Source organism: Caloenas nicobarica, chromosome Z (genome assembly GCF_036013445.1).
Source record: "Caloenas nicobarica isolate bCalNic1 chromosome Z, bCalNic1.hap1, whole genome shotgun sequence".
NCBI lineage: Eukaryota > Metazoa > Chordata > Aves > Columbiformes > Columbidae > Caloenas > Caloenas nicobarica.
This window is the reverse complement of record NC_088284.1, coordinates 421,335-448,180: the sequence shown is the minus strand read 5'-3', so window position 1 is coordinate 448,180 and position 26,846 is coordinate 421,335. Positions and strand designations below refer to the sequence as shown.

Here is a 26,846-nt window from a genome sequence, read left to right as displayed (position 1 = left end):
TTCAGCTTCTATGAATAATGGCATGACACTTTACAGTTTTTATTAATAAAAATTTATCTTTTTCTTCTTGTTTAAACTATGATTTTATTGGTGTATTTCCTCACAGAAGAGCTAAGTGATCTTCAAGAACCAGGTAAGTGCTAAGTTTTGGCAGACTTATTTTCACATCTTCATTTTATGTTACAAATCACTGAAGCCTAGCTGGGTTACAATATATAGTTTACATTATTTGGATGTGTTTATAACTGGGGATTTAATATTGGCATATATCATGTTAAGAGCAGCACAGCTTTCTCATTCCAATAAATTAACTTGAAAAATATAGTAAATCATAGGGCTGCTATTATCTTTGTAAAATCACACAAAGCTTGTCTTTTATACATATACTTGTACAGAATAAATTAGCTTTCTTGTCTGTGACTTCTTTGGACTCTTAAGTTTTAGTATGTTGCTGCTCTTTCAGATGATGAAGGTGAAAAAGACGTAGGTGTCTCTGACTTTCTTAAATTCATGTTGGAGTGAGCTAATGTGATCTGAAGCCTGTTTGATTTTTATTCTAGAAACATAGATCTAGAGTCGTGCTCCATAAAGGGTTATCTCTGATACAGTGTTCCCAAAATCTCCAGTCACAAAGGTCATATAATTTCCTGGGTTAGACAACAAAGATACATTTACTTTTGTCAAGACTTAGCTTTAGTCACTGAAGTGGTACTGTCATGGTGTGTAACACATTATCCAACGTGTATGACTTTGGCATGTCGCTCACCTGTTTCTCTGGGCACAGCATTGGCTCTACCAACCCTCTGTGAAGTACAAAGTAAAAGAGTTTTCACATAGAGATGGTCATCCCTGCTAAGCATCCCCCATCTTGCATATCTGAGTTTCATTTGGAGAGGATGGTCTGTTTCGAATGTTACTGAAAATGCTGATGTGCAGTTTGTGAGACTCAAAGTTATACTGTAAGCATCTATGATTTCTTAATTAATAGAACTAGCTATTCACATTCTAGTAGGCTATGTTTGTTGGAAGAGGGTGAAGCAAATCAGGTAAACAACAACAACAGAAAAACACCCCAAAACCCCACCAAAACAAACAAAAAAGAGCCTTTTTTTGTCCTAAACTAGTAACTCGTTAGTCAAAGCAGCACCGGTAGACTATGGTGTATGGAACACTCGGTTCATTTTCTGCCGTTGGCAGCTATGACTGTAGTTACTGATGATCTGCTCTTTCAATCTGTTTCAAGCAGACCTACAAGAACGGTCCAATCACAGACCTGTTGGTAAGTAGTTTTGTATTTATTTGTTGTATGTATTTCATATCTAGGGAGTAGATTTTGCTGCTTCTGAATGTTGCTGTCTCTGCCACTTCCAGTGCAATAATAATGCATGTAAGTAGCTGCAGGGAGTGAGACTTTTGTATATTTTTGTAGTGCTTTATAATGCTTGCATGGCCTTTCAGTAGTAAACTGTGGTGACGGCACCAGTATTTTTAGTGACTCGGGAGTGTCTACAACTTCTAATCTGTTTCAGTTTACTGTTTCACATTCCTCTGGCCACGGCCTTAGCCAGTGTGTCACTCCCTTGCTTTGAATAATTCGACGGTGTGGTGGTTTTTTAAGAAACATAAGAAAATTTGAGGTTTTTTGAGAAAGTATACTGGCCATAGCTTTGGCAACTTACCATAAGAATTTTCACATTGGTTATATTTCTTCTTGCATGGGGGAATTCAGTAATTGTCTGTTCTTTCAGAAAAATGAAAGAAATGGGAGATAGCCTTAGTGACAGGTTGTCCAGTGTGAGATGCATCGCGGTTCAGATATGTTGACTGTCAGACCACGCTGAACTGGTTTTTTGGATGAGAATTTAGCTCTATTGTTGATGTTGGATGACACTTAAAATTATATAATGTTGCACCTGAAGTGAGATTGGGTACTGTTTTCAGTTTGGAAGAAATTGAATTTAAAGATATTGAACCCATGGGATATGTAAAGGTGCTGTGGTTTTGTTTTTCCTTTATCTTCGCAGCAACAGACAAGGTAGCTCTGTTAATAGGAAATATGAGCTACTGGAATCACCCCCAACTCAAGGCTCCGATGGTAGATGTCTATGAATTGACCAATTTGCTAAGACAACTGGATTTCAAAGTTGTTTCTTTGCTGGATCTTACTGAGTCTGAGATGCGAAATGCAGTGGATGAATTTTTACTTCTTCTGGACAAAGGAGTATACGGTAAGAACACGTGATCCCCCTTCTGAAGTAGGTCAGTTTGGTGGTGTATCAAGTACACAAACATCTGGTATTTACCTCTGCCAGCTCACTGTATGTGACAGCAAAACAAACTTCATGGCAAATAGCATGTATGTAGAATTGGAAAAGTAAGTTAAAAACACCCACCAGCATATCCTTGCCTTTGGTTAAAATGTTATTTTTTTATTCTTAGAACAGATGAAATGTTTCAACTTTTTGCTTTAACCACTCCTAACACTGCAGTGCACTTTCCTGTTTGACAGCACTGATGTGTTTGTCTGCTAAAAGCTGCTGCATCTGCAGAGTGAACTTGACAACGTGCACTGCAGAAGATGCACGTCTGTACTAAGAGGTCGTTAGCACTCGTTTGCAGTAGTCTGTTAAGCAAGAGCAAGAACAGTCTGTTGTGTGACCTGTATTAATGTATTATGAGAACAAGCAAGCAGCAGAGTAGCTGGACGCTGTGTAACTGTGGCAGAGAAGACGAGCTGCAGCCTGGGGCAGCAGCCCTTGTGCCTTTAGCAGGCCTCTTGAACACCTTCATAAACTCCTCTCGTCCCCCTCCTTCCCGTGCCTGCAGGTCAGTGGTTTGGTCAGGGCTGGCCAGGCCCGTGGCACATGTGGGCTGCTCGGTTGTGTTTCTGCTGGGGTGGCCGGGAACAGCCCTAAGGACAGCGTGGAAATGTTCTGGGCTTGCTGGTGGGACCCTTCTGTTCATCCTGTCTTCTGCTGGATGTCTGCAGAATGCTGTGATTGTGCTGCAGCATCTCCTCAGTATTGGTTTTAGTTACAGGAGGACAAATTAAGCAAAGTATGCATACTAAAAGATGTGCGTTTAACACATTTATCTTTTTTCTATAAGTTTTTGTTGAGTCACACGTTCATTTATAAGATACCTGTAATAGAATATTCATAATAATTTTAAGCTCTCTTCCACATGCTGCACAGGAGAGGCCTTATGGGGATAATGACTAACCCATCGGGTCTGGTATGCTTTGCTACTACGGGTATGCAGTGATTCTTAGGTGATTACTCATATATTGGGATTCCTTGTCTTGCATGAACTTGATTTTGAGGAACGAAGCACAAGACAGAACTGGTGGCTGGACTAGCCGGGGGAGGGCATGGAGGAATTGAGCACAGAGCAAAAACCTTCTTGTCCTGGATGGAAAAGGCCTGGAATGACCTGGCTTGGACTGGAAGAAAAGTTCTTCTGTGGGCTGTGAGGTGTTTGCTGCTGACTGCCACTATTTTTGTCATTTTTCTAAAAGCTAAGATTGCATAAACGACTCAAGAAATTATTTAGAACAGAGACCAAAAAGTTCTGCCAGTTGTCCTGTTTAAATTGCAGAATTCCTATAGTAACACCCACCTGAGAAAACATTATTTGATTCTTTTTGGGAACACAAGGTCAGAGTATTTCTTAGAATGACTTTTTTAATGGTGTGTTACCTGATGCTCTGTCTGTGCAGAACTGGCTGATCTGACATTTGGGCATTTATGTCAGAGCCAAAACTTGCATGACATGAAGACTAATTATGGCACTAAAGTTTAGTGGACTTTCTGATAGTGGTTTTCTTTTTTTGTTCCCTGGGAAATAGATGTGCCTTGTATTTGAGTGAGGTTTTAGTTTCTTGCACCTTCTTAGTTTTTTTCTATAATTGTTGACATGAATTTAGAAACTAAAGTACTGAAAGGCTTATGAAAGCTTTTATAAGGCATATATTTGCAGTTGTATTTTCCCAGCAAGTTGACGTTTCTGAAAGGTAAGCAGAGCATTCTTCTAGTAGTGTTTGGCAATAACTACTTCAATTTAAATGGTCGCTTTATTCTTTCTGGATAGTGGCTATTAATGGCTTAAAGCATGTAAAAGATGCTGTCAGTGCACAAATAGACGATGATTTATTGCATTTTTAGTGGGCACGGCTCCAAACAGAAGAGGCACAGTGGCTACTTCTGTTTAGTCCTTGTTACACATATTCACGGTGCCTAATATGACGTTGTATAATTCTTGCTTACTGCCAGGAAAGTGGCATTTCAAATGCTGTTCCTTAACAGCAGGAGTAGTGAACAAAGTGATGATGATTGTCTCCTCTAATGTCTTAGTTTATGTTGTTCTAAACGTAGGGTGCAATTCAGATTGTATTCCACAAAGGGTAAAAGCATAGACCTGTATTTTTAAAGGCTAAAAATAGTTAGGCTACTTTATTGAAAACAAGAGAGAGAGAGAGAAAGCACGAGAGAGCTGCAGATATCATTTAAATGCTGACGTCTGTGAGGAACTTGAGCCTACTTAAAACTGTTGTGTCGAAGTGTCTGATGAGGCCCTCCAAACATGTTTGCTGTGCTTACTCTGGGTATGCACAGATTTATTTCTGATCTTGAGCTCAACATATTAACTGTTGCAGGTACTCATCAAAAAAGCATAGCACAGTCATCTGCCAAGGATACAAAATAAAGATTGTTGTAATTTCCGAGATATTTGTGTTCATTGAGGAAATACTCTGATAAATTGTGCTTTACATGAAAGATACTTCTTTATTTCAGCCAGTCCAATTACTTATCTAACATACATTTGGAGATACACATAATCTCCAACAGAACCTTGATTTATGTCCAGATCCAAACTCTGTGGAAATCAAATATAAGCGTTTCCTTTTAACTTAGTACCTGAGATGGAGTCATGCACTTGGTGCTTAATTTCCTTTTTAACTCTCTTGAAACCACCCGGTCTCAGGTAACCACTGGAATCTTATAAATAGTCCAATCATCCCGTTATTTGTTCAGGTTTTTAATCATGCGCTTTACATTCCATATCCTTTAGAAATCTAACTTTTAACTGAGTAAAGCTGTTGCCATTTTGCAGGGCTCTGGCAGCCGAATAACCGCTGTGCTCTCTGTTCTCGGGGAACACTGCATCCCAGCGCTTACCTTGTTTGCACTTGCTGGCTGCTCCTGCCTGTTTCCCATAAAGAGCAGGGAGCGCTGGTGATGGAGCGGAGCGGTTTGCAAGGGCCTGGCATGGTTGTTACCGACCTGGGAGCTCGCAAGTGGACAAGAGCCCCGGGCTTAGTTTGGAGTTAGATCTTGGTATTCTCTAGAAAAGGCGCAGGGCTGTATGGAGGAAGTGTTCTCATTTGTTGGAGCTGTCTGTAATGAAAAGGTAAAAATAACTACCTACGTGAGCTGATTTAAATGGAGATCATTTTAGTATGTCAGGGTAAGGCTTATTTTGGTTTTTTTTCAGAATATTCAAGTTTCGTAGTGACAGATTTCGTATCTATTTTTAGTGAGTAATGACGTAAGAAGACCGTATCTCCAGTTAGCATAGATATTCATATCTCTGTTGACTTCGATTCAGCTGCAGCACTGCATGCTAATTGGAGATCTGACCCATAGACTGCTTTGTATAGATAAATAAAAATTATTTTTAGAAGATGGAACTTGCCATAGATAAGCAAAACCAGCACTGGGAACAGACAACTGGATAAACTGTACAGAGGAAAGAGTAAAACTAAAAACTTGAAAAATACTCTCATTGTGCAAGCAAGGTTCTCCCCTGATTTTTTTCTAGGTAAAGTACTTTTAGGAATTGCCAATGATTAATGGCAAGTAAAAAAATAAATAAGGGAGAATAATTTTAAAGATAACAGCATCTCATTAAAAAAAAGGGAAAAACAATCCATCCAAACTGTTCAGCATGATTTTTTTCTATCTGTAAAATCTGCAGTGACTCACTGCTACTCAGAGCTTTGTAATTGCACATGTGGAGAGGATGTTTTACAGTTAGCACATTTCCTTGTTCATATGTATGACTTTTATCTCATACATGAGATTATTTCTCATCTATGATTCTTTCTGTTAGAGATCATAACTCTCTCTGTTTTCAGGTAATTTAACTTTGTGCGTTTGGTGCAAATATCTAACTGATTCTATTGCATGAGTGATTTTTTTTTAACCTGTTGTGTCTGTATATTGTGAAGCTGTTGTTCACGTTGTTCCCTGCCTCCCCATCCTTCCTGTATTAACAAAGACATATCGATATTAAAAAAACCTGTGCGGAGTAGCTTGAATGATCTTAATCTCCCACAGACATATAGCGCGGACGTAGTGCATGAAGTTCGTGACGGTGCTAAAATTTACAGAGATGTTCCAATGTACTCTCGAAGTGTGTTTTCAGTCACATATGTTTTGAACTCTCAGGTTTGTTATACTACGCTGGCCACGGCTACGAAAACTATGGAAACAGCTTCATGGTTCCTGTTGATGCTCCAAACCCCTACCGATCTGCAAACTGTCTGTGTGTGCAGAACATCCTGAAACTAATGCAGGCGAAAGAGACGGGACTTAATGTGTTCCTGCTGGATATGTGTCGGAAAAGGTATAATCTCATAATTCTTGAATAGTGAGAACTGACAGTAGATGTTCGCAGGATGTTTTTGCTTCCCATAGAGGGAGAGGGTATAATGACAGTACTTTTGGGAAGCAACTGTGAAGTTTAGTTTATTCACTGCAGCAACAGATTAAAACGGACCCTATTTAAAAAACAAATTAAACTGAACAGCCACTTTGAGAGAATATCGAGGGATCTTGAGAGAAAGCTGGGCTTCATGCTGAGGAGAGATGTTTAGTCTGGCCAAGAATTCACTGGACTTGAAAGTTCAAAGTTCTGAGAATTCACAGCCTGCACACGAGTGCTTTTGAAGTCAGTAGAATTCATTCACAGACTGATTTTGCCTTTGATCTTGGGTGGAAATGTGAAGCTGGTGATTAGACTTTCTGTTTTGGTGGGCAGATACTTGCCTCTTGATTTGAATTACATTTATTTCTTCTTTTGTTGTTGTTGTTTAAAAGTTACAAAGCATCAGTCTTATTAGATAAAAGTGAAATTAGGCATCTTAAAGAAGAAAAATTACCCTTTCCCCTTGCATTGTTAACCATCCTCATGGTTACAGGGAGGAAGCAGAATCCATATGATCACAGACATGTTAATTTGACAGGAGGGCTCAGGTGAAGTGCATATTTTAGAACTCTTTAGAGACATGGATTTTTCTGGACTGCTTTTATGCTGGGGATGTTGTATCTTTATTTAGAGCTTAAAAATCAACTGGTTTATCATTTTTTTCTAAACAAAGTACTGTTTTCTTTCCATGGTAAGAGACTACGATGCCTGATTAAACTTGCATTTGAATCAGCTCTTCAGTTAGCACTTCTGAAAACTGGTCTCTAAGGAATGTTCCATAATAGAGAATTGCTAGTGCCGTAGTGTTTGTGGGTACTCTGAACTTCACTGCTAATGAAATGCCAGTGACCCAATTCAGGTCCACAGTCTGCTCTCCAAATAGAAAATATAGCTACATAAGCCTCATGCTAACCATGCAGACACCATGTTTTGAAAAAAAATAATAAAGATTCCTATAGTGTTTGTAATAACCTAAAATGGCTAGTTATCAGGAATTATTTTTGAGGCGATTGCAGCCGAACTCTGTATTGGTTAATACAGCATGCCCTCATCTGGGTAATGCATGAAGTATGTGTGTTTACATTGTCTTCATGGGAAGTATTGATGAAACTGATTTTTGTCTTTCTCCAGAATTGTAGGAGAGAAAAAAAAAATACTGTTTCTGAACTATGCTGTTTCAGAGGTTTGAGGAACTGTAGAATTTGTCACCATTATTATTTCTCAAATTATTATTTTATTTTGTTATGTTTCCATTTATTGCAGAAATGAATATGATGACACAATTCTTATCTTAGATGCTCTGAAGGTTACAGCCAACATCGTTTTTGGATATGCAACGTAAGGAAATTTTTCTCTTGCTGTGCCACAGAGGGTTTGAAGCCAAAAGTGACCACTGAGATTGTATAGCTAAGCTTTTACGGAAGAATACTAACTGTGGTGTTAAAGGACCACTAATTTATATCCATGTTCACATCCTCATGCTATCTTTTTTTACTTCATTCTTTGAGTCATTCCACAGTGTAACTGACTGTGGAAATGCGTTTGTAATGATTCCCAGTATTTCACAGAATCACGGAGTGGTTGGGGTTGGAAGGGAACTCTGGAGATCATCTAGTCCAACCCATCTGCTAAGGCAGGTTCACCTGGAAGAAAAAACTGTTGAATAGCAGTAGTGGAGCTTTAGGGAATTCTTCTGTGACAAATTAAAGCTCCTCATATAAACAGTTTGACATCAGCTCTGGTCTGTGGCTTGACTGCAAGTGAAACCTTCCCAGGCTGAGTTGCTTGCAAGTGAACACGAGGAGCAGGTTTGCCTTAGACGCAACCTGGTTTTCAAATTGTAGAGTTTCTTCCCCACGTTTTGTCCTCATTTTCACTCCTTTTGTCCTCATGTTGATGTTAATCATGCAGATGTTTCAGTGTTTTTTCCTTGTCTGATATCGGTGATCTCGTAGGTGCCAAGGAGCAGAAGCTTTTGAAATTCAGCAGTCGGGGTTGGCCAATGGAATCTTCATGAAGTTCTTGAAGGACCGTTTGCTAGAAGACAAGAAGATTACTGTATTGCTTGATGAGGTTGCAGAAGGTGAACTCCAGCTCACTGCACTAAGTCTTCTCAGCCTGCATTACTAGAAACCTTTTTGCTTAAATGTCATTTCTCTAATGGTGAATGTGTTACACTACTTTAAGCTCTTTCTTGTTGCTGTTTGTTAAAGCAGCAGCTTTTATCAAGAAGCAGGTGCTACTGAGCAGCACATTAACAAGGATCATGATATTATAAAGGGATGTGAGCTGCTTTAATAGTGATCAGTTTTATACTCTCCTTATTAGTGAACCATATTTGCTCTGAGTGTCTTTCTGGATGGAGCTTTGAGTTGTCCATCCACAAAAATTACTCTTCTGTCTTGTGGTGTTAGCTGCTAATGGTAATCCAGTCATTTCGACATTTGTTTTAACAATTGAGTCCTACCTACTTCAAAGAGTGCTCTAGTAATGATGATTATTTGCTCTCTATCAAGGGGTATAAGGATACTATAAAGGGCAATCCAATATTTTAATATGCCTGCTTCAGTAATTGTCTTTCATAACCGATAGGAGAAATGCTAAAGTGAAAACTGTTGAGGGAAACGTACTGCTTCTGTGCAAACATTGATTTTGAAAGAAAACATTTGCATCTTATTTTTAGATATGGGCAAATGTCACCTTACCAAAGGCAAACAAGCTTTGGAGATCCGCAGCAGCTTGTCTGAGAAAAGGGCGTTGACTGATCCCATTCAACAAACCGCATCTTCTGCAGAGTCTCTGGCACGGAACCTGCAGTGGGCCAAAGCTCACGGTATAGTACAGTCTGCTTTTAGGTGATCCTGCTGGTACGGTGGGAAAAATAATCTCTAGCCTGTGGGTTGTGATACTGAATAGAAATGGAAGAAATTCAAGTTAATATCTGAACTATTCTAATGAACAAGGTGACATGCAGAATTCACCCTGAGTATCTTTAAGACCTCTCAAAGGCTGAAGGGGAGACTTACATGATGTGTGTCTCCAGGGATAATCTCCTAAGAGTCCGTTTGTGTCTAATAATGACACTTCTGAGCCATCATTAATCACCTAAAATAGCCAGGTGAACTGTATGGTAAAAGGGCATGATGAAAAGGAGTTTTCCATCTATACAACCAAGAAAACTAAAATAAGAGTGAGATCAGTTCCAGGCTTTCTAGGATTCTTTTAAGAAGGGTGGTGAGGTTTGAAACCTTTTTATTTTTTTCACCTAAATATGCTGGAGTATATTTTAAAATTTCTTTGACAGATTGGGCAGAGGGTCAGAGGTGGCATTTTTAAGACCTAACTAGTCATGCAGGCAGACTCTTTCACAGATATAGATTTTTATTTGTGGAGTCAAGCCCTCAATTTTCGTTTGTTAATTGGTTGAAATGCAGAACAAAAATTATAAAGACATAATGTTATCTCATGGTTTATTTGTGTTAAGCCATGTATAGAAGAGAATGTCTTTGGAATTTGGGAAGAGAATAGCCTTTATATTTGTATAAAGCTATATCTACAATAATGTTAAATAATCCACTTCAGTGGGAGCAGAAGAATCAGTACAAAGCATACACACAGAGAAATGGTGTCATTGATCCTTGAGCACTTCAGGGTATATTCCTGTGGACTGAGAAAGATCCAAAAGATCCAAAAGAAGACAAGTGCTGCAGGCTGGGCTTTGTGAACGTGTGCATAGGCTGCGAAAGGAAAAACTGAACCTGAAACTTGTTCTGCAGTCAAATCCAAAGGTTCTTATAGGAGACACAGCTATAGCATGATATGTTGGATATATACCGTATTACCATTACTGGTTTGATTACGGATACGGAAACAAATTCTTGGGTCAGTAAGCTATATCCTAGTTACAGTAAATGTGGCCTTGCTGGTTGTGCAGGAATTGAGTCGTCTCTCTCTGGCAACGCCGGCCAGTGACGGGTGAATCTGGCAAACAGCATTGCTGCCCGGCGGGCAGCTGGGCCGCTGTGGGGTAAATATGGGACAGGTAGAGGGGGCAGGAGGAAGAGATCCGTACCTTCTAAAATTTTTGAATTTAAAACCAAAATAAAAATAAATAGAAAAATGCAAATACTACGTTTTATTTAGAATGTGACGATACACTATTTATTTGCAGAGCTTCCAGAAAGTATGTATCTTGAATTCAAATGTGGTGTTCAGATTCAGTTGGGGTTCGCAGCCGAGTTTTCCAATGTCATGATAATCTACACACGAATAGTAAAGAAGCCACCTGAAATAGCAGTTTGCAGAGCCTACGTCACGGACTTTGCGCTTGTAAGTGCTTCCTGCTGGTGTCTCGGTGATCTCTCTGGTCTGCCCCATCAAACTGCATCTTTGGGGAAAAAACAGATCTACGTGTGTGCGTCCGTAGATGCACACATTTACTGGTTTTTAAAATGCATATTTTTAATATAGATGAAAATCCATTAAAATTAATCTGGGATCATCTTTTTTGAAGTCTCCTTTGTTTTTCATTTCCTAATGTTAAGTATTTGTTATATTTAAGTAAGGAAGTTGAATGTCAGTAGCTCCTGAGCGAGCTGAGGACACATCTACCTTGCAAGACAAGGTTTCTTAGGCTTTAGTTTTACAGTTCTTTGCACCTGAGTGATCCTGTCCAGTTATATTGATGTTACTCAGCCGATCACAGTAAAGAGGCGGATAAGAGTAAAACAGAAAGCTCCTTGGGGCAAAAAACTGTCTTTTTTGATGTCTATGAAAGAGTACATGGGGCAGAAAAACCTTTTTAGGTAGAACAAACAGGACACTTCTGATGCTTTATAAATAAAATATTTGAGTTAATGTGCATAATAAATACATGTATTTTTAGCCCACAGAATGAGTGTTAGAGTACTGTCCTTCATAGTAGAAGTTAGGTAACAAAAAAGCAACCCTGAAGCAAGCACAGAAAGTTTGGCAGGAACCATCGGCAGAGGAGGGTGACCTACCCAAATGTGACCTCTCTGTCTGCGACTAACAGTGGTTTCTGCAGCTTTGCAAGTAATCCAAGACTGGTGTTCTCTTTTAAGAAGAAAATGCTGACTTTATAAAAAGAAATACTGCTATTTTATGATGTACAGATTCTGTACCTTCAACTAAGTTCTCATTTCTTTCTTGCAACAGGACCTGGATGTGGATCCTAAAGAGGCCAACAAAGGAACTCCTGAGGAAACTGGGAGCTATTTAGTGTCCAAGGACCTTCCCAAGCACTGCCTCTACACCAGGCTAAGTTCACTGCAAAAACTAAGGGTTAATATCTATTATTCCTCAGAAGTTTTTTCAGATACTTTAGATTAGTCATGTTGCTTTGCAGTTCTGTTGAGGTAACTCTGTATTGTCTGCACTATAAGTAACATGTTCTTTGGAGGAAAAAAATGGCTAATAGCATAATTTAGTGACTTTAGTTTCTTAGCTGAAAAATAAAAGCCAGTGAATCAATGCATGTGCAATCCTGATAGCGTCGTGCAAGGCACTTCATGTTTTCTAGGCCCGTACTGAACTTTGGCAAGATGATTATTTTTGTGAAGATTTTCTATTATGCACTGTGGGGATGTTCCTGTGCCCTATGGTATAAGCAGAATGTGACCTGAAGCAGAGCTGCATCTTGCAAAGTCATTTGTAGGAGATGAAAATGTTACGTATCATCTCCTTGCGTTCCAACCTGTGCTCTTGGGCACGCAGTTTTTGAAAGGTTCTCACTTCAACATACTGTGGCACTGTTAAGTTTATCTCTGTATCTTTGCGTCATGAACATCTGGTGCTGGACATCACTTGGTATCTCTTCTTCAGCACTTTTGGCAGCTGGTGTAATACAAGTGCTTCTAGAAATAAAGACTTGTCAGGTCAGCAAGAATTAACTGAAAGATGCCCTCAGTAAACAAGCCTTGCCTATGATATGTGTGTACCTCCTAAAAAGGTTAGTCTCCTTCTCCAGTAGACTGTGCCTCTTAAATGTTTCCTGTATTGTTTATTTGGGGAGGAAGTGTAATTTTTTTTTCCTTTTTTTTTCCTTTTTTTCCCCGTCTCTCCCCCTTACCTTTCCTCTTTTGCAGGAACACTTGATCTTCACTGTTTGCTTGCACTATGAGTATCCAGGAATAGAAGATACAATGGATGAAAGAAAAGAAGTTAATGTTGGGAAGCCCCTTATTGCTAAATTAGGTCTTCATCATGGATTCAAAAATAAGAACTGCCTCCAGACCTGCTGCATGGCTAATAATCCTTTTCATAATCAGGTGGAATCAAGTCCAGTGGCAAGTAAATACTACGTCCCTAGTCATTGCCAACCAAATTCCTGTCCAGGCATTTACCATCCAAACCGTATTTGCTCGGGCAACATCAGACAACTAGAGGCATGTTCTTGCAATGGGACTTCAAAGATATTGGCTACCAGACATGAAGTACAGAATTACTCACGCCCTGTGGAAAAGAGTAATGTACCAGTAGAGACCACTGATGACACTGTTGAACTGGAATTCCTTCTCTCCGACAGCCTCAGGTTCCCTGAGCAGCAGCAGCTGTGACGTGTTCAGGCCATCGCCCCGAGCAGGGAACCTGCCACGCTGTCTGTCTGTCTGTCTGCTGGAGTTTGGGGCTTCAGGACAGAGGGACTGGGTGGTCTGGAGGCGGGACTGGGAATGAGGTCATGACCAAAATTTTTCAGATGCAGAGAGACAAAACTGGACTGATAGATTTAGGAATGAAAAAGGCATGATTTTTATTTTTTTCTCCTACCATTTGACATTTGTTACAAGGAAATACCTGAACTCAGAGTTTCCCATTCCATTCTCTGGCAGTCCAGCAGCTAACGAGCACCGGCAATCATGAATTTCTGGGAGGGAGCTGTTAGGGGATGAGTGCAGAAAATCCTGGCTGTGGTGTCGAAGTTTCTCTTGAGATAGTAAAGCCTTGGATCTTCCCAGCTGCTTCTCCAGTACCTACGGGAGTTATAAGAGTCACTGTAAATGTATTTTTCATACATCTTCTGTTTTCAGAGAGGAACTGTTCATCCTATACAAAACCAAGATAAACATGTGTAGCTGTCAGAGGAAAAAATGTTGACAGAATTAAGCAGGAAGATGAATTTCCATATCCTCTACAATTTAACATGATTTTAAAAAATCCATTAGCTCCAAAATGGTAAATGTACCTTTCTTTCTTCCATCTTCCATCTTTCAGTTTCAGTTGTTCAATATCCAAGGATTTCTTTTTACATAACTGTATTAAAATTACGTGTTTATATATGTTGTAACAGCCTCTTATTGAGTATATAAGATGACACAAAATGTAAATGAGCAAAGAGGGAGCTTTTACAGAAGTGAATATATTGTGTTTTAATATTCCAGTGTTCAGTATAAGTCTCCTGGAAGCCTCAGTTTCTTTCCTTCCTCATGTATGTATTAGGATCAGGCTCTGACATTCCAGTCGCTTGGATGTAGCTGAAAATCCGCTTCGACTGCATTCTCCTGTCCCGTGGTCAGAGTCCAGTGACGGGGAGCAGCTGACAGGTGGATGAAGAGCTGTGCAAGGAAAACCAAACCTGAGCTGAGTTAGTAAACAAACATCATCACTTTTTTTTCTTTTTCCTTTTTTTCATTTTTTTAACAGTTTGTAGTTCTCTTAAAAAAATTTTAGAGGGAGCAAAGTCACAATTCATACTGTGCTGGGTTGTTTTTATTATGATAATGTTTCTCTTAAGTAACACACCTGAGATTTTTGCTGATCTGATTTCTGGAAAGGTGGTCTTTTCATGTTCTGGAAGAACACTAAATGGAAACATGGGGGAAAAGTGCCTGTTCATAGCAAGCGAAGTATTGTAATTGCTTCTGCCCTGGTAATACTGATAAGCAGTATTGCTTTAATTAGCATCCCCATCATCAAGTCATTTTTTTTTTACTTTAGAAAAATTATCGTAGCACTTTTCATTAAGTAGGTAGCAAAACCCAGAATAACTGAATGTCATTGCTGTAGTGGATAAACCAGTTAAAATCCTCAGCTGAGAGTGCTGCCTGCTGGTGGGATCCGGCAGGACGTGTTGGCTGGACACAGGGAGGTGTGGGAATGTTAATGCATCGTTAACAATGTCTGTTGATCTTCAAGTTCATCTGTGCTGAAAGGTGGATATATGTATGTGGATTTTAATGCAGTTATTTCCAAAATGACAGCCATGCTTGAAGTGATCTGCAAATGAGCTTGAGTTTCTGACTTTCTCCTTTGGAGAGTATTAAATAGTGAAATACTTATTGAAGGGTGAGATGTGCCTGTGCATTATCCTGTGTAACTGACTTAGAAATGTGGCGTAGGACATGACCTAATGCGGTAATATTTAGCTGATACTTTGTCACAGTTCTCTAATTTGTATGAAAGCTTATTCTGTTTCTTACTGTGTAATAAACTGTTGTTCACAAAATGATGTATCTGTGCATATGTAGTTACTATATTCTTCTACTTTTCCCAGTTTAAAACCCCCCAAACTGTATTCAAACAAGGCGTATAATAAAATAGTTTCATTAAGAAAAAAGAAGCAGAAATCTGAATCATGAGCTTCAGCTCAAGTTAAACCTATCTGTGCCCTGGGCCTGTACAGGTTTCTCAAACTGTGCACTTAGAAGGTTTTTTGGTTTTGGGGGTTTTTTGCCTTCTAGCTTCTAATGTCCCCCCTGTACTGCTGGCTAAACCAAAGTGATCCTTCTCCATCACCTCACAAAGGGATCCAAATGAGCTTCAGTAATATTTAGACAATTTCCTTGACAAATGTGGATAGAGAAGGAATCCAGTTACGAACCATGACAGGTTGCCCAGAGCGGCAGAACTCGCTGAGTGTTCGCTCTGTGTCGGCAGGTGCTGCCCGCGGTGTGGGACGGTCCCGGAGCCGCGGCGCTGGGGGAGCAGGTGCTGTCTCCTGGGAGCTGATCAGCCTTGGAGGATCTACACTCTACACCTAAGATGCTCAAACTGTAAGTTTATTTGAACACGGTAAAGAGAACATCACAGAACTGTAGAGACTGGAGAGGGACTTGTGCAGATTGTCTGACAAATGCTACCTGTGGCAGTAGAGTCTGTGGAGGAAACCTTGTTCTGAGCCCTGCTTGCAAAGGGAATGGTGATGGGAAGGCATTTTCTTATTGTATCACTGCCTTTAGAAACTCCTTTAACTGTAACCATCATTGATGTGAAGGGTGGAATATGCTGGTTCTCAAGGACAGGCTGCAGGAGGCTTCCATTTGCTTTGGCCCAGGTCCAGTAAAGCACTTTAAAAGTTCAGCACACATAAATTCAGCCAAAATTTAAATCCCAGTGAAATCAGTGGGATTAAAATACATGACTAAACCTGGGCATCTGTTAAACCTCTCTTTGCCTTGGGGTGCCCTTTCTGAACTGAAGCCTTGTTTTTTTTTCCTGGAGTGCAATTGTTCAGGGATAATACTTTTTGCTTGAAGTATCTGCTAGGCTAGGTTACTTATGTTTGTTGTTTGGTTTGGATGCTGAATAGGTTTGGAGGAAAGGTGTTCAGGTAATCAAAATAAGCTTGTGCTTCTCTGGCAAAGGAAGAGTTCACGCACTTCAGAAAGGCCAATACACTTCTGCCACTTTCCCTCCCCACACTGCAGTAATTGGGTAATTTAAATGCGAGAAGCTGTTGTTAATGCAGCGTTAAACTTCTGAGAGTGATCCTATTTCTGGTGAGTGACAGGAACAGAGGAGCATGACAGACTTATAAAGAACTCTCCAAAAATAACGGCTTGAGATTCATTTGGTCTTTTGGTTTGGCATTTTGAATTTCATGCCCTTGGCCTTTGCTGGCTGTGCAGTTCTCCCATCTGTAGAAGACGGTGCTGGGACTTAACGTGGCACCAGCCGCCACTGGCTCTGGGTCAGAGCCGATAAAAATCGCCGTGTGCATCCCTGCTGCCGCGCAGCACGAGGCCAGAGCTGCGGGCACGTTTCCACAGCGACGGCCCCCGCGCCGCAGCTGCAGCCATGCAGGGGAAGCGACAAGGGCTTCCCCATCGCTCTTCACACGGGCGGTTCGGTCATTTGCTAGCACCCCATTTTCGTTTTCAGTGTCAGTGGAAATCAGTATCAAAAGTCTTGGTCCTAGTCAGTAGTGATAATGAAGTTGATATATAATCATAGCTGTCTTAAGAATGATATTGGTAATATTTTTACATATACAAGTGATACTGAGTCATCAGTGACAGCAGCTTCTCAAATTAGCAGATGGTGGCCCTAAAAGAAAACATGTTTTTGTGCCTTACCCCTCCCTTTATTCCCAGACTGAACAAAGATAACTAGGTGGTAGCATCTGCTGATGGAATATTTCCTGTTAAACTCATCTGCCTGCCAGATCTGAAGATGTTCAAACTATGGGGTATATAACGTACAAAAGGTATAATTAGAATTTTGATGTATCACAAACTTGAGTTGGTTTTAATTATGTAAGATGGACATTTTGGACAGCTGTAAGAAAAAATAACAAAATGTAGTGAGCAGAGAGATGATGCTCAGCAGTTGACTTTGCTACCTCGATTGTTATTTGCACACATGAAGTGCAAAATGTAAATTTTTGCCTTATCTGAAGCCAAGCCATTTCCTGCCTGTCAGGCTTGTGTAATTGTTTGTATTGTTCCCACGAAGGAGGTCAAGCAAGGCTTTCAGAACGGGTCAATCCAATTTCTCTGCCTGCGAGGGCTGGACCGTGGCATTTGAACCCAGCTCGTGGGCCTGGCAGACTAAGCGGGGCTTAGATCAGGTTTTGCTGTTTACCATTCTGTTATCACAAGTCCATCACTCGCTCGCTAATTTTTTACCCATCTAATGGACAAAACGCTAAAACTGAGGCTGTGAGGTTATTTTCTCTCCCCAAATGGGGATGTGGGGCTGTGCGGGGGGCGAGGGCTGTGCCCACCCTGCACCCAACAGCCGCCCAAACCTCCCGCTGGGCAGTCAAACCCGGTTCTGCTGTGAGCGCAGCGGGTGCCTCACCAGCTCACTCAACCCACCGTCACACTGCGTGCAAGACAGCAAATAGGGAAAATAAACAAAAGTATTAATAATGGCTGTGAAAATTTAACTTTTATTATCTGTTCACTGTATACAAAACACCATTCTGCATAGTGATAACTCATTTGTCGTACAGTTGACAGCGCACATCAACAAACAAGTGCTGGGAGGTGAGCAGTGTGAGCAGTGAGACCAGCACACCCGCACCGACGGGGAGAGGCGCCTCATAACCACCGTGTGCGGGTAAGAGAAACGGGATAAAGAGCATTTACCAACGAACCAAATTGAGAATGAGGGTGATGAGAGAAAGCAGAACGAATGTATCTGATACACAATTTCCAGAGTGATTAAGGAGTTTTACAGAGGTGGCTGAGAAGGATCAAAATTTTTTCAAACACTTCCATTTTTAAAACTGTTAAAATTTAATGATAAATAACAGAATCTCACAAATCTTTAGGGGCAAAATGCTCCACATTTATTTACATATGAAATGTGTTTAATACAGTCGTAATGGACATAGTGTATAGTAACATCTGACAGCAGCAAGACTTTTAAGGAACCAAACAATTACTACTGTATATCATGCAGCTATCTATATATACACAATTCATTTTAAAAAAAAGTACAAAATTGGTTTTTTAGGGATACATACAAGGTATAAAATGCAAAAAGAAACCAAAAATATAACTCTCACAGAGAACTATATATGAAAGGGACAGTATGGTACCTTTTTGTACTTTGTGACATTAGAGCCACCTTTGAAATGGCCGAACGAGCCTCGTGGGGCCTGTGCTGAAGCTGGAAGCCCCAGCTCTACCGACGCAGCTGGTGTGTTGGCTGCTGGCACCGAGCACCAGAACGTTTGGCATGAGCACACAGAGCTGGGAAACGCCAACCCCTAGAGTGAGGGTTAACGGTTTTCTTCCAATAACCAGAAATACAGGAAAATACATAATGCTGTGTACTCACTTCTAGATAATGTTTAATAAGTTACATGACAAAAAACACCTTTATAAACCTATTCCTCTAATTACAACTTATTTGTTAAATCCAGATCAGCCCAGCCCTTTTGTAACAATTTGAGCTTTGATCACAAGCACCCGATGGCCTAAAAAATCACTTCATGATACACAGTTGTGCAATTACACTTTTCAAAAGTACTTTATCATTCTAGGGGGTCTGCACCTGTTCTGGTGTTGCCACCTAAAACCAGCACTGCATTTTACATATGCAGTGGTACTTTTTCTTGCTTTTATTTTTTTTTCCTTTTTTTAAAATATATATCTTTTAAGAGAAAGTTTAAAAGCTTCCTTGAGCATTTAGAAGCACGAGTTCTTAGAATTTAAGTCTCCCCTTCGCCTGCTTCCCTGCCTCTGCTGCACTTCCATCAGCTCACCTTCCTTCCAGAAGCATCCACATAAGAAACAGTTGAAGAGAACATAAGGAACTGCCCCAGCATTCAGAACTCTGTTTAAAGAAACTTACTAGAATTTTTAAAAAAAAGAAACAAAACAGAAAAACCCAAATTTTCCACTAGATACTGATACAAACACATAACAAAGAGTATAAAAGTTATGAGTTTAAATATATACAAACTCTCTTGAACTCAAATACTGCTTCAGTGGTTCTGAGGATATAGACAATGAGGTGACGGGGACACTTTTATGCAGAATATATTGCAACAGCCTGAACAGTACTGTTAACACTGTTATACCTTGAACTTTCTGTAGCAAAAATGTCATTAATATTCCAATGTGGAGAGAGATTTCTGCGTCCCAAATACTCTGATCACTTCTCAGCTGAGCTCATTCTTTTTGATTTAATGAAGGCCATGCCGTGTGTTCTCATGTGAGTGTTTAAGGCCGCTTCAGTTTCGAAAGTCTTTGCGCACACTTTGCACCTTCTGTCCGACGCCACGCTGTCAGACGACTCATCCTCATGATTGGGTTTATTTTCTTGCTGATTATCCTCCCCAGACCCATTTTGTTTTGACACCGGCTGAGGCTCCTTCAGCTTGTGCACGATGAAGAGATGTCTGGAGAGGGACACGTGGGACGTGTAGCAGAGTCCACACTCCCTGCACTGGTATGAAGAGCCATCGGATTTATGCTGAGGAATGTGTTCATGAAACTGGAGAAGATTTTCTGTTGTAAAGCCACAAACAGCACACTTGTGAACTTTAAAAACATTTATCTTGAGCTTCTTCAGTGGCTGAGTGATTGCACCTCGTGGAGGCCTGAACTCCAGTACAGGTTCTTCCAGTTTACGCTTTGGACTAGGAACCTAAAAAAAGCCAGAAACGGTATATACAATGTCAGCATAAACATGCGGTTCTTTTCAGAACTATTTCCAACTTGCAAACTTCAAAAACTTTCCCTTGGTCGATTCCAGTACAACTTTGATAAATACAAGATTTGAAATAACACAAGCTAATATATGTTATACATGTTGGAAAACTAGGGGTTTTCTTTACTATAAATTGCACATAAAATTTGTTTTGTCAGCTCTGATAGAGCTACAGTATCTAATACACTGCATAAACTGAGTAACTGCAGAGTAACTGCATCCAAGTCTACACACCAAAGAGACTTGAGTTGTGTACAGAATGTAGAATATCAGTCTAGAAACTTCTAAGCATTACCTCTAGAATACAGTTTTAATTACTTAATAGTATTCCTTGCCTGAAATTTGACTTGACAGATTATCTCCTGATTGTTAGTAACTAAACTAACATATTGCCAAAGGATGGATCAACATGCACAATTTTTAAAAGTAATTAAACCGATCATTTTTTATATTCTCCTTGTTATTCTTCTGACATGAATATTCTCCAAGAATCCTCTGCATCCCATGTAGCTCACATATGCTCAGTGATGTTTATGAAGACAATGTATTTAGTTGCAATATTTTCAATGCTTAAATAAGACGACAATATACTGGGCTGAAAGAGTCACATAAAGGACAAGAGTACATTAGATATGTTCATGTCTCTGCTGTCAGCTTTGGACATGCCATCACAGGTGAAATTCTTGATCACATAGAGCCAAAAACCATTAAAAAATGTTGTTAATCTCTGCATGTAACAAGTCTTTGGACAGTGCTGTCATCTTAGTTTTGCTTTCCTCCTAACACTCATCACCAATAGAAGAACAATTCCATTTGAAAGGACCTACACAGATCTCCCAAGTGATTACCTTTGCGTCTTCTTTCACTTCCCTTTCTTCCATATTGGTTGATTCAGTCATTTCCTTCACATCAGGGTCTTTAATGCCGTGCATCAACTGAATGTGTTTTTCCAGCATCAACCGCTTGGTAAAAGTACGTCTGGAATCTGGGCAGTGCCTACATAAACACAAAGCAGACACACAGATTCAAATGTCAAGCTTAACAAAGGCCGTAGTATTCTGAAGAATATCAATAGGACTGGTACATAAATCCAGACTGGAGTGCAACCTATTGAAGATAGTGACAATGCTTTTCCAATCAATTGCACAGGAAGTATTATAAGAAACTGATCAACATTACAAAATAGAACTAGAAACGTTTGAGCAATTTATACTCAGAGCAAATGAGAAGTTCTCTGAAGATAATATCCGAAATAGTACAACGTGTGAGTCAGAACAAAACGTGGGAGCATCCGAGTTTGTTTGTTGGACCTCTGCTAACATCAAACTGTACATTCTATTAGACACTTTCCCAAGTTCACTTGAATTAAAATTCATAGGGAAAGCAATCACCTTCCATGTAGGATGAATTCTAGCTCCAAATGACACTTAATTCTTAATTCAAATACTTTGTCTCCTTGGAACTAGTAATTCCTTCTCAGCTCCCTTTCCGGCCCCCAAGTAACCAGAACAAACTCGTCTTTCACAATCTGCGATTTGTTCTCCCACACAGAACCGGCTGCATCACCTTGAAACCCCTCGTGTGCTTTTGGAGGAGCATTTCTCCTGAGCTCCGTTTTGTAATGTGTCGTACAGGTGTCTGGAGGAAGGATCGCCAAACAAGAACTGCAGGGGAGAAGCTAAACTGCAGTACTCTCTTTCCAAGTCTCCCTCCTAAGGTTTTTAACTTTTTTAATGCTGGGGGGGGGGGGGTGTTGGGTTTTTTTGGTTGTTTTTTAAATAAAAAATTTTTTAAAAGACAGTTCTGCAGGCCTTCTGAAATGAAAACAGAGAACCACCAAGCAAATACATACACAACTATCATAGGATCATAGAATGTCCTGAGTTGGAAGGGACCCACAAGGATCATCGAATCCAACTCCTGGCCCTGCACAGGACAACCCCACAGTTCACACCGTGTGTCTGGATGAAGAGATACAACAGAAAGTTCATATCTTATCTGACAGATTTTTCTATTAAATTATGTATTGTCTCTCCAGCCACTTAAACATTACTAAGGATTTTTATACATTACACACTGTTTTATATATGAGAAAAATACTACAAATCCTGGCTTTTGTAGATGAGAAGCGTGGGCTGCATTTCTGAGACACTATTGAAGAGCAAGCTGAGCGCTGTAGACTGTCGTCCCCGCGGTCTCGGCTCAGCAGAAGCTCAGGTCTGCTCAGGCCCCTGCCAGCCAGCAGACGTTACACGCTTTCTCAGCAGCCTGCCAGGTTTCGTGCCTGCAGGAAAGCCTGAAGAGTTTGGCCTGTCCATGTATCTAAATAACTGACTCATTTGAATGAATGGGACACTGGCTTTTATATAATCAAGGAAAGAAATTCAACTAACAACGTTTATTGTTGGGGTTTACTCTGTTTCTAAATAAATAAAAGTAGAACTTACGAGCATGTATAAACCTTCCTAATGCCTTTGTGCTTGATACGATTGTGACGACATAAACTATGGGATGAACTGAAAGATTTGTCACATTGTCGACACGGATGTTTCTTCATTTGCTTTAAAAAAAAAAACAGAAAAAAAATATATTCATTAAAAAAGCTCAGTAACTGTAGTGCATGAGCTGAGCCTTTCAGTAACAGGAAAGAACCGTCACTTACCGCGTCGGGTACCGCGTCCCCGGGTCCAAGCCCTCCCACTGCTGCACTGCCGAGCCCAGAGCCCCGGCCCCGTTCCGAGCAGCGCGGCCAGCGGGAGTTACACACACCCTGCCACCAGGTGTAAACCCGTGCCACACGCTGTGGATGAAGAGAACTTCTTCCCCCAAAGAAGTCAGGAAGATCAGAGGATTATTTCTGGATCAGTAAAGGCAGAACAGCGAGAGATTCACTTGCACTGTAAAGGAACCTTCCCTCCCATCCCCAAACTGCGCTTGCGGTTCCTGAGGGAGCTCGTCAGTCACCTACATGGGGGTGAGGAGCACATCACGGACATCAACACACTGACGGGGCTCAGAAAAGGTGTGAAGAAACGAGAGGTATGGCCTGATGGCAACCTGAGGGACGCCTGTTCAGTTTGGAACAGAAAAGGCAGGAAGCGGAACAGGACGAGCGGTCTTCATCCACATCACCCAGCTGCACGTGGCCACGGGACCGCTAGGATCTGAAGAAATAACATCTCCAAAACTGCAGACTGTACAAGCCCCAAGACTGAACGACATGGTTCTGTCCCTTAAACTCCATCAGCCCCAGAACTCAGTTCAAATGGCACATCTGATCAACCTGAGCAGCTGCAGGACTGAAATGGAAATATTCCCAATCAGGTTTCCTGCTTCCTGTACAGGTAACTCCATTGTTCAAGCTCGTATCTGTAATTTTTGCTATTTTGGCAGTAACAAGGAAATTGAAACAACATCTTGGAAATTAAATCCAAACGCTGACCAAACAAATCTAATTGAAGACCTTTCCAGATTACTTTTCCAGTTTGTTTTTCAAAAACCCAGTCAGGGTCAGGATGCCACGCTTATCAGTGAGTATAGTAATTCCTGCCAGAATCAAGGTGTCCTGGGTCTGAAGAGGAAATGGATTTTATTGGAACCTCACTTATTCTCACCTTCTGAGGAAGTGATAAACTTCTAAACAATGGAGATGCACAGTAATCCACACGGACATTTTAATATGACAAGAGTCAGTCTCTAGTGCCTGTTAACCAGTAGTAATAAAAATTATTTAAAAATTCTCAGTCCTAAATTCTCAGTCCACACACTCAAGCCACATAGAAATGCTTGAGGAACTGAAAACCATCCATCTTATATTTGTGCTCCGAGTGCTGCATTCTACGTTAATGTTCATGTTCTCCCTAATGGCTACACTGCTGAGGGAACAGCCACAGCCCGGCCAGCGGGGATGACAGAGGTGATGCCATCACTGACAATTAGCGTGTGCTGCAAAGTTTGGAGTGAACAGTGGAAGGTTTGTACACGAGAAAAAGTGATGTCTGGAATGGCTAAAGGAGTAAGAGCTGTTACACTGAGATGAGAGACCTTTTGCTATCAAGACCAAAATCACATGGAGTGTGGGGGAAGGAAAGAAAAGCAGTTTTGAAAGGTCATCCGTGCAAATGCAAAGCAGCTCATTAGGAAACATGAGATGGTAATTTTACCAGAGCTAGTCAATGCTGTTAGAGGCACAGTACTGTTCAACCTAGACCTCCTTTTCATGTTTAAAGGCCAATTAAATCAACGTATTTCACTCCTAAATTGTTAAAGGTGAAAACCTGGCAGTGTTTACACACAGTGCATGCTCATTAATGCTAATACACTTGGCAGTATGGGTTTGCTGTATGCTTATGACGGCAATGCTCTGGGAAGAATTTATAAAATACAGTAAAATGTGAAGTCATGTTAGGACTTCTACCTTGCACCACGCTGTACAGACAAGCTCAAGCGAGCCGCTGCGTGTCTTTGCCGAGGCCGCGTCGACGCAGCAAGCGCAGCCCCGTCCCGTCCACGACACCACACCTGCTCTGGATGTGCTGGGAAGATTCCGGACAGAGACCCAAATAGGATTTAGGAAGCGTTAGTTTCAGCAATGGCAGCCAAAACCGAAAGAACTAAAAAATCGGTTGTGTAATTAGGTGCAGGAGAACCTGTTTGTACAGCATCTTGTCTTTACAGGATGAAAGAGGATGTTCAATTAGATGTACAGCAATTCCTGCTTAGAAAACATCTGTCCTTTCATAGAAACACCTACACGGGAGCCCTCAGAAGCTCAGCACGCCAGCCTGGCCGAGTGCAGACACACGCCGCGCAGTTCCAAGCCAGGAGCTGTACACACTGGTTAGAACCACCCTTTGTCCGGACTAAGAACTTTCTTTCCAAACAGCACTTTTAAGCGCAGGCAGGCAGTCAGGCCGAGGTAGCTCCAACTCTTCCTACCCTACGGCTGGCTCACCTTCAAGCAGCTCAGGGGAGGACACAGAAATGGGAACCTGTCTGTGCAGCCATTCCCCAAGGAGTCTGGAAGTGCAGAACCTGTCCAGCGAGGACACACGTGGCAACGCCTCTCCTATGAATAACCCAGCCTGGGGTCACCTACAAGGGTTACAGCTCCGGACTTTCACTCTGATCCTGCAAAAGCAGCAATCAGAAGTTTGAAACTAATTATCTTCAAATACTTTACATGACAATGGACTTCGTGAATAGTTCATTAATTGCTTAATTAAAGTTTTTAACAAACATTCTCCATAGATCATTTTAGAGCATTTACCCACACCTATCATTCTTAAGAAAAACAGTCTATAAATTAATTCCATTATTTATTAGACCCATTTCACATGCTTGGTTATCTTATGCTCATTTCTAGTCTTTCTACAATAAAATGTATCCATAAAAGTTTAGGTTTTGAATATAGTAATTTTGAAACTCAAAAACTACTGAAAATTTCAAAAGGTCAGCACAGAACGTAGCAACTGATCTTTCATCACCCATTTCTGAAAGACATGGAGTTGCATTCATTTTAATATATATATGCCCCCCCGTTATTTGAGGAACCACTTGAATGGGGATTAAAAATAGCACATAAATGCAAGCAGTGAGACAAGCCTTTAGGCCAGGATTTGAGTGCAACTATTATCTAATATTTGATAACAAGGGTTGTTCTTGAAGTAACGTTGCATGTTCTTATTAAACGTCAGAAAGATACATATTTAAAGCTAATATTTAGAAAGCGTTATCAATGTGCCACTAACCTTATTTTACGTGTCTCGTGCCACTTTGCTGCAGATGTGATCAGACTGGAAACCATTCTCTAGCTCACTCTGCAGTGACACCTTCATAGGGAGGTTCTGTGGTTTTGTTTTTAAAAACTGCATCAATGTGAAATGCATCTGGTCTTACACTTACTTCTTTGCCAGTAAAAGCACTGCTGTGTTAATATTTGGACTAACAGGCAAAACAGAGTGGCCCAACAGTTTATGTGCTGCTAAAGAGACGGATGTTGACAGAAAATTAAGCTATGATTGTATGAGTTACAAAATCAGGAACAAGTATTCACTGCACGAGCATCCCACAGAGGCTGTGACACGTTGTACGGAGCTTCTTTAGAGACACTACCCAGCAGAAATGTCAGGAATACACCTGCTAGGCTCAAAATTGAAGAAATTAACAGTTCATCAGTGACTTCAATGGACAGAAATGCAAAAACTGTCTTTTAAAGCAACTGAAGAAATCGAATGGCAACCACGTGATGTCAGCTATTTGTCTGCTTTTCATGCCCTCAGGCTGTAAAAGGAGAATCAGGTAAAAGAAAATGTGGTTCTGTGAATCATAATGCTTGGGTTTTGTGTGTTTCATTCCAGGGGGGACTGGCAGTGCAGTTACTGTGCAGCAGGGAGGCTGGAAGATGGGAGTGGGAGTTACTGAAGGCACAGAGAACCTGGAAATAGTCTCCAGTCAGTCACGGGGCTATTTGCTTCAAGTCGTCAGGAGAAAATTAGAGGTGAGACTCTGCCATTTTCAGCTTTTCCGTAAAATGTTTATAAGCAGAATAAAGTAATTTGCACAACAGCTTTAGACATAAGCACTGTAATCTGAAGGAATGCAGAAACCTCTTGAAATGTGTAATCATTTGCTATAGCGTATTAGCATCCTAGAAACAACAGGTTTTCGCTCAGGATGACTTTTTTCCACTCAGACAAAGCCTGTTACCCTCCCAGCTCTGCTCCTTGACTGCA

At 40.7% G+C, this 26,846-nt stretch overlaps 2 protein-coding genes across 19 annotated transcripts in view; one reads left to right on the top strand and one right to left on the bottom strand.

Annotated features, from left to right (window-relative positions):
* Window positions 1-26,609, top strand: part of MALT1 (MALT1 paracaspase) — a 36,924-nt gene extending 10,315 nt beyond the window's left edge. The window contains exons 8-21 of one of the 6 annotated variants that reach the window (XR_010607793.1): window positions 107-133; window positions 1,244-1,279; window positions 2,025-2,228; window positions 6,450-6,627; window positions 7,972-8,046; window positions 8,664-8,791; window positions 9,392-9,541; window positions 10,880-11,037; window positions 11,887-12,012; window positions 12,816-13,902; window positions 14,167-14,311; window positions 15,604-15,719; window positions 17,903-18,009; window positions 19,743-21,641. Coding sequence is in view for 1 of the 6 variants with exons in the window: in XM_065655624.1 (XP_065511696.1) it covers window positions 107-133; window positions 1,244-1,279; window positions 2,025-2,228; window positions 6,450-6,627; window positions 7,972-8,046; window positions 8,664-8,791; window positions 9,392-9,541; window positions 10,880-11,037; window positions 11,887-12,012; window positions 12,816-13,286 (1,553 nt within the window). In the remaining 5 variants the exon portion in view is untranslated. Of the gene's footprint in view, window positions 1-106; window positions 134-1,243; window positions 1,280-2,024; window positions 2,229-6,449; window positions 6,628-7,971; window positions 8,047-8,663; window positions 8,792-9,391; window positions 9,542-10,879; window positions 11,038-11,886; window positions 12,013-12,815; window positions 15,173-15,603; window positions 15,720-17,902; window positions 18,010-19,742; window positions 21,642-21,663; window positions 21,744-26,471 lie in introns of those variants that run through there. The other 5 variants (XR_010607791.1, XR_010607792.1, XR_010607794.1 and 2 more) reach the window with 5 other exon arrangements.
* ZNF532 (zinc finger protein 532) overlaps window positions 17,826-26,846 on the bottom strand; it is a 39,528-nt gene continuing 30,507 nt past the window's right edge. For 12 of the 13 annotated variants that reach the window (XM_065655610.1, XM_065655622.1, XM_065655615.1 and 9 more), the window contains 3 exons: window positions 22,560-22,672; window positions 20,961-21,108; window positions 17,826-20,049 (listed from right to left, as the gene is read on the bottom strand). In XM_065655610.1, the coding sequence (XP_065511682.1) occupies window positions 19,555-20,049; window positions 20,961-21,108; window positions 22,560-22,672 (756 nt within the window). In that variant the 3' untranslated portion in view covers window positions 17,826-19,554. Of the gene's footprint in view, window positions 20,050-20,960; window positions 21,109-22,559; window positions 22,673-25,066; window positions 25,243-26,846 lie in introns of those variants that run through there. The other variant, XR_010607789.1, reaches the window with a different exon arrangement.